Raw genomic sequence first — 8,339 nt, forward strand, 5'->3', positions numbered from 1 at the left:
TAAGATTTCTTCTGAAGTACATTAAAAATATTCAGCACAAAAAGTATTAGCACAAACATTGGAAAGACTTATAAGTTATGACTAAATACAGGTAAGATGAGACTGTGAAACAATACAGGATATCAAGATGACATTGTAATTGTGGACTTTTAAAAAAATTTTATATGAAAATTTACTCCAGGAATTTAGGATTCATTGCTCTATCCTAGAAGATATTTAGAAGGCAAAAGGCCTAGAGTAGCTGTTCTCAATCCAGAGATAAACAAGGAAATCATATCAGTAGTTTGAGATTTTGAGTTTTGAGAAATGATGCAAGAAGAAAGACTATACAAATAATAAATACTACTATACAAATATTAAATAAATATACAAATAATAAGACTATACAAATAATAAATAATAAGAGACCATCACGACTACATCTCATTTCAATGAACTAAATGCCAACATGAAAATACTTCTTAACTCTGACTCTTTCAAAGATAGTCTTACTATTTTTATATGCCAACCTCTATATTTTGTATAGAACAGTTTTAACATGAAATTCAATTTTAATAATAATTCCTAGTTAGAGGACTCAAAACCAGAGGGATTTTAGTACTAAATCTAAATTAGCATAAGCATTTAACAAACTTCTTAATTTATCAAATTTATCACCAAGAGGGGAATTGTCAATTATGCATATACCGAATTATATCATTACAGTGCAGCTTTGGGACAGTTAATCATGAACCTTCAGTAATCATGAATAACTAGTGAACATTTGGCAATCCGAGAGCAATAACGTAAACAAGAAAGGTAATCGCATCAGAACAAGAGAGGTTTCAGAGATGCTCACAGGCAGTGAACCATGCCATCTCTGATGATTAAGCCAGGAAAAAAAAAAATTAAATAGACAGACACATATTAATATTCAATTCTTTTTCTGTGCTGAAGGTCTCATAGCAAAAGGACTTGTCCACTGATTAGGATATTTTACTTTGTAACGACTGGCATTTTCTTTTTTAACAATGGAATAATGACAAGTAATTAGGGAACATTATCTCATAATAGGAAAACAGTGAATTCTGAATAATGTGCCACACAGACAAGGTAGCTGCACTATAGTCAGGGTATAATTTCACTTATGCAATCATTGACAACATAGAGATTATTCAAATATTGTATGTCAACAAAATGTTCTATCTTAAAGGGGGTCAGGGGGTAGAGATCATTATTACCTCAGCTATTGTTATAGAATCTGGATACAGTGTGTGAACCAAATGATTTGCCAACATGATGTAAGTCAAAGCATCTTCATCTACTTGTAGTCCAAAATACTCATGGTAATCACCTGAAAAATTCTCACCTGGAAAACAGAAAATCAATATGGATGCATTATGTTAGTATGCAAGTCTTAACTCTGTACAAATGCCACCCCCCACAATTAGTTGGTTTATATCAGTTTTGTTATCAGAGCAAAGTGTAATGGACCTTGATACCATATAATGCTGCTGCTGCTAAGTCGCGTCAGTCGTGTCCAACTCTGCGACCCCATAGACGGCAGCCCACCAGGCTCCCCCGTCCCTGGGATTCTGCAGGCAAGAACACTGGAGTGGGTTGCCATTTCCTTCTCCAATGCATGAAAGTGAAAAGTGAAAGGTAAGTCGCTCAGTCGTGTCTGACTCTTAGCGACCCCAGTGGACTGTAGCCTACCAGGCTCCTCCATCCATGGGATTTCCCAGGCAAGAGTACTGGAGTGGGGTGTCATTGCCTTCTCCCCATATAATGCTATTAGTAACTATATGATCTAACTTAAAAAGTACCAGATAACTACATTCAAAGTTCAGATAATCCTGCAATTCAACTTTTGTTTTACAAAAGCAAACAAAATCTCTGTGATTTAAAATTTTAAGTTAATTTGAACTGAATTGTCCAGCACAAAATAAAATACCAGAGATTTATAAATTTTAATTTTTAGATAACTTTTTTGGTCACACTGAGATCTTAATATTAGATAGCTCGTATTTGATCCCTCTGAAGGCAAGCAAATAGGAAAACCATCATAAAATTGAGACAAAATATTTACATTATTTTAAATATGGCTAGAATTTATGGAGTATGGATTTCCTATGATGACAAAAACAGTTTAATATCCCTCAACTTCTTTCTACCTCTTGCCCCATCTCCTGATTTTGATTGCTTATAGTATATTTCACTTAATGGTATTATACTATTAACTTTCTATTCTTTCAGCTGTTTACTATTATTTTTAATTAAGTCTACTTAGTGCTGAATGCCTGCCTTTTTCCCTGCTGATTTCTTATATATAAGTTCTTTTATTTTAACTCCTTTTTTTCAGTTTGCTCGATTCTATCATTGAAGGATATTTTTAAGTGGACTCTTCAATTTCTTTCAAATGTATCTTACAATGGCAATTCAAATATCCAATTCTCAAATGACAGTTTCTATCCTTAAGAATTTTGCAGATACTGCTGTGGCAATGGAATAGTATGAGCTCAGCCTTTTTTTTTTTTTTTTTCATTTATGCAGGTAAATTACTTTTTCTTCAAGATTATTACTGGATGAAGTTTTCTTTATCACAGAATTTTATAAATTAAACACTCTGTGTCTATGTTAATAGTGTCATCTCAGATTTCTTCTGCTATATTATATAATTTTTTGCAGTTTCAATTTTTATTTTCATCTTCATCTCAAAGTTGGGAAACACGCTAAATAATTCAATGTTTTTCTTTCCATTTTTTGAGCTCTCTGACCATAAGAAGCATATACCATATCCATAGATTTCAGCTCATTTTCCCAACTCCACAATTCTTTGGAAAACACCTAGCTCTCAGCAGAGGAAGGTTCTGAAGGGGCAGGCATGTAGGTGCTTTAATCTAGGAAAAGATCTTTCTTGAATTTTATCATGATTGCCTTTTTCATCTCCAAAGTCAGCTTCTTTCCACAGTGGAAGGTATCACTGATATCTGTCATGTTTTATAGATTCAACTTGCTCCCTAGAAATGTTTCATGGGGAGGAGAGTAGGTAGCACCATGAATAAGAGCAGATAACAGCAGATTTTGACTGTAGCAGCTTTTCTTGGCAGTTACATTTTGATTTCTAAAGTCTCTATCATGGATTGATTGTTGTCTGCAAATTGTTGTTATTGTTTAGTCACTAAGTCATGTCTGACTCTTTGTGACCCCATGGACTGGTGCCTGCCAACTCCTCAGTCCATGGGATTTCCCAGGCAAGAGTAGGTTGCCATTTCCTTTCCAGGGGATATTCCCAATCCATGGATTGAATCCAAGTCTCTTGTTTGGCAGGCTGATTCTTTACCCTGAGCCACCTGGGAAGCCCCCGGGTGAATATAGACACATATTTTTATTTAAAACACATGTCCCTGTTTTTCTGAGGTTTTAGCCAAACAGACAAGGCCTACCGCACTTCAGAAGGTTGTAAAAAATATTTGAGTAGATCTTATAAACACAATGTATTTCCTACAACAAAGTTTTAATGCAGAAGAAATTAAAATGAGATATCTACACAAGCATTATTTTTATACCACCCAAGAGTCTTTCTGAAGGCAGTTTACAGAGTTAAGTGAGATAATAGTTAAATAACTATTTTCATATACTTATGCTATATACTTTCATATACTTGTACTAATTAACATTTTCATATACACACTTTGAGTCACTTTGTTCTGATATAAAGAGGATTTTTAAAAGATCTAATTAAACTTTTGATTTTGAGATAACTGTAGATTGTTTGTGTGTACTTGCTCAGCACATTGACTCTGCAAACACATGGACTGTAGCCCGCCAGGCTCCTCTGTCTGTGGGATGCTCCAGGTAAGAATACTGGAGTGGGTTGCTATTTTCTCCTCCAGGGGATCTTCCCAATACAGAGATGGAACTTGTATTGGCAGGTTATTCAAGCCACCTGGGAAGCCACAGTTATATGAAATAACATACAGTGCTCCAAAATCACTGCAGATGGTGACTGCAGCCCTGAAATTAAAAGATGCTTATTCCTTGGAAGGAAAGTTATGACCAACCTAGATAGCATATGCAAAAGCAGAGACATTATTTTGCCAACAAAGGTCCGTCTAGTCAAGGCTATGGTTTTTCCAGTGGTCATGTATGGATGTGAGAGCTGGACTGTGAAGAAAGCTGAGCTCCAAGGAATTGATGCTTTTGAACTTGGTGTTGGAGAAGACTCTGGAGAGTCCCTTGGACTGCAAGGAGATCCAACCAGTCCATCCCAAAGGAGACCAGTCCTGGGTGTTCATTGGAAGGAATGATGCTGAGGCTGAAACTCCAATACTTTGGCCACCTCATGCGAAGAGTTGACTCATTGTAAAAGAATCTGATGCTGGGAGGGATTGGGGGCAGGAGGAGAAGGGGGACGACAGAGGATGAGATGGCTGGATGTCATCACCAACTCGACACACATGAGTTTGAGTGAACTCCAGGAGTTGGTGATGGACAGGGAGGCCTGGTGTGCTGCGATTCATGAGGTCGCAAAGAGTTGGACACGACTGAGCTATTGAACTGAACTGAACTGAACTGATCCTATGTAGACTTTACTTGTTTTCCCAATATTTGAAACGCCATGGTGTAATGGCATTTTCAATGGGAACATATGAAAATCCATGGTGTAATATCCCAGCCAAGGTACTGGCATTATATAGTCAGGATATAAAATTACATCACAGGTAGCTCACCTGATATCCTTTTATAATGAGATCTACCTTCCTCCTGCCTTTTCACCATGGTCCTTAACCCTTGATGACGACCGACTTACTCTATTTATTTTGTCACTACAAGCATGATACATAAAAGTAATCATATTATATATGTGTCCTCTTTTGAAATAAGTTTTTTTACCTGTCAGTATAATCCTCTGAAAATTAATCCAAATTGTTATATGTATCCATATTGTTATTGTTTATTGCTAAGTAGAATTTCATGCTATGGATATACCACATTTTTTAACCATTAATCTATTAAAGCATGCCTGGCTTGTTTCCAGGTATTAGTTATGAATAAGGTTGCTAAATATTTGGTCATTAAAAAAACAATATTTTTTCTACATGTTATCTATTGAAGGATTAGGATTCTATGATTCTACTTCTTTGTACAACTTTTAAACTGAAGGTCTCTAATCCATAGTTTTGATTACAAATTAATTTACAATTTAATTTTAACTGAGCACATTTATATTTAAAATGTATACATTTATCTTCAATGTTTAATATGCAAATGAACCCATACATTAACAAATGTTCTCATTTCTTAATTTGTTATTTATTTTTCATTACAATTGCTGTCATTTTCACAGCCTGAGACTGGTATAATTATATCCTTAAAAAAATTTTTTTTAAAGAATGCCACATATTAAGGATAGCATATTAAGTAGAAATATTTCAAAGAAAATCATTACCCTTTATTTATTATAAAAAGTATTTATACCTGACTTCCTGCCAAAAAGGGATCAGAAGTGATTAGAGACATAAAAGAACTAATAAAAATCAAACCAACAATAATGGTCATTGTAGCAATGTAACTGAATCCTAAGCCTGGTTATAATCTTCCAGTACAAATATAAAATAAAATCCTTAGTTACGTCTGGAATGTATCAGTTTACCTACCTATTCCATGGTGATGATAGAGCATTGATGTAACACCGTCAAAACGAAATCCATCAAAGCCATACTCTTCCAACCACCATCTTATGTTTGACAGAAGAAATCTTAAAACTTCCCAGCTAAAAAAACAGATAAATACAATTTAGGCATAATGTATAGAGCATTTTCCTTGTTATACATCCTTTGCTAAGAATAATAATTAAAATCAAAATTACTATCTTAGGAGTCATGATGTTCAAAGAAATATACCATATAAACACCAGAAAACTAACATTTACCTCATGTGTTTGATGAAATTCATTCTAAAAGGAAAATCTGTTAAATTTCTTTAACTAAAAAAATCACTCAACGTCTGAGAAAAACTAAGAAACAATGGACCAGTCCGGTCCAAAGTGCAGGAACACTGTCTTGCTCAGTGTTCCATCCTCAGCAAGTGACCACTACATAGTAATGGTTACCTCCAAAAATCTATTACTTATTTCTGAATTTTCATCAAGATTTTTCATGTAAAATAACCACAGTTACATATATTCTTCTTTTAGAAAACATAATTTCATTATCAGTAGAAAACTACCTTCAACCTTCAGTGTTTGCTTAAAATGTTTCCTTATTCTACAGTTTCAAACAGATACAGTTTAGAATAAAAATTAAAAGAAAAAAAGACTCCTGAAATCAACCTTATGATAAGCACTACTACACTTACTAGACCTGCTTTCTGAGGGTAAAAGAGAGAGACCTAAATTACTAGAGAATAGATGTTTAATAAAGTAAAAAGTTCTACAAGTTAAAGAGTCTTATACCCATAAAAACAGAAAGAAAAACAAAGAACAGTTATAACTCAATTAAAAACGCCACATGAAATAAGTCTATTTCGGACAATTGAAAAGAGGGCATCATCAATTAGTATTTTTTTTTTTAGTCATATAGTTATGGTTGAGTTCTCTATCTCATTATAACTATGGTTTTAAGACTTTAATACCTCATTTAGCTTAATGACAAAGCAGTAAGAGTGTACACAATTCCTTAACCCACTTGAAATTTATGTATTTTTTTTTAACCTTCCATATATTAAAAAGCAATCTGACCTAAGTGGAGATTAAGTCATCACAATCAACTCCAGAATTGTAAATCTAAACTCTGCAGTAAAATGAGTATTTCTGGTAATTAACTGCTTTAGATAAGTTACTTTGAATTTTGAAAACTTACTCAAAGTTAAAAGAGGAAAAAAAAAAACATAACAGAAATCCAAACAATCCAATTAGTATAAAAAGAGGCCAGGAGATTCCAGATTGTTTGGCCAAGCCATGGGGAAGGTAAAACGAATATTCATTTAAGGCTTAAAAAAACAATTTCTGTTTAACAAAAAGAAATGAACAGATCAAAACTGCTCTATTTTACATAGAAATTTCTAATATCTATATTTTTTACTTTTTAATTAATAACCTTTTCTTTCAGAGCAGTTTTGGGAGTGAAAGTCACTCAGTTGTGTCCAACTCTTTGTGACTCCATTGACTATACAGCCCATGGAATTCTCCAGGCCAGAATACTGGAGTGGATAGCCTTTCCCTTCACCAGGGGATCTTCCTAACCCAGGGATTGAACCCATGTCTCTCACATTGCAGATGGATTCTTTACAGGTTGAACTACAAGGGAGCAGTTTTGAGTTCACTGCAAAAATTGAAAGGAAGTATACATCTATACTTTTTTAACAAGTGTGCTCCATGAGAATTTCAGAAAAAAAGTCTTGAATAAATGTGCATACTGACAACTCATTCTTAACAATGTTTTGAAAAGGACAGACTTTCCTAATTTGTCCATTTGATTAGTAATGTATATTTTACTTCTGAAAGGTAAACTGAAAGTTACTTTTAGCTCAAAATACCTCAGAGTAGGAACAAAATCTGTTTAAATAGGAAATCTCTTGGGCAGATTTATGAAGATATGAATATGTAAAGCAGAGATCACAAACTGTCCCTGGGCCTGATCTGACATGCACTACTGTTTTGTTTATCTTGCAGAGGATAGGAACCCCTGAACAACAGAGGTTTGAACTGCATAGGTCTACTTATATTTTTTAATAAATACAGAGTCATCCCTCTATAATCTCAGATTTTGCATCCTTAGCTAAAGAGGGATCATTGTATTCCTTGTACTATGCCATATGCCGTATAATTAAAACTACGGTTTTTCTAGTAGTCATGTATGGATGTGAGACTTGAACCATAAAAAGGCTGAGTGCTGAAGAACTGATGCTTTTGAACTGAGGTGATAGAGAAGACTGCAAGGAGATCAAACCAGTCAATCGTAAAAGAAATCAATTTTGAATATTCATTGGAAGGACTGACGCTGAGGTTGAAACTCCAATATTTTGGCCACCTGATGTGAAGAACTGACTTACTGGAAAAGACCCTGATGCTGGGAAAGATTGAGGGCAGGAGGAGAAGGGGATGACAAAGGATGAGATGGTTGGATGGCATCACCAATTCAATGGATATAAGTTTGAGCAAGCTCCAGAAGATAGTGAAGTACAGGGAAATCTGGCATGCTGCAGTGCATGGGGTGGGAAAAACTTGGACACGACTGAGCAACTGAACAACAATAACGCCATTTTATATAAGGGACTTGAGCATTGGTGGATTTTGCTATATGCTGGGGCTCCTGGAATCAATCCCCTGAAGGTCTTGAGGGACAACTGTGCTATAA

The 8,339-nt window shown here is 34.7% G+C and overlaps 1 protein-coding gene across 1 annotated transcript in view; it reads right to left on the minus strand.

Moving 5' to 3' along the window:
• Positions 1–8,339, minus strand: part of GBE1 (1,4-alpha-glucan branching enzyme 1) — a 310,897-nt gene that overhangs the window by 98,078 nt on the left and 204,480 nt on the right. Inside the window, 2 exon segments of the mRNA NM_001122729.1 lie at positions 1,221–1,348; positions 5,640–5,755. Of these exon segments, the coding sequence (NP_001116201.1) occupies positions 1,221–1,348; positions 5,640–5,755 (244 nt within the window).

The sequence above is a fragment of the Bos taurus genome, chromosome 1 (genome assembly GCF_002263795.3).
Source record: "Bos taurus isolate L1 Dominette 01449 registration number 42190680 breed Hereford chromosome 1, ARS-UCD2.0, whole genome shotgun sequence".
NCBI classification, from domain to species: Eukaryota; Metazoa; Chordata; class Mammalia; order Artiodactyla; family Bovidae; genus Bos; species Bos taurus.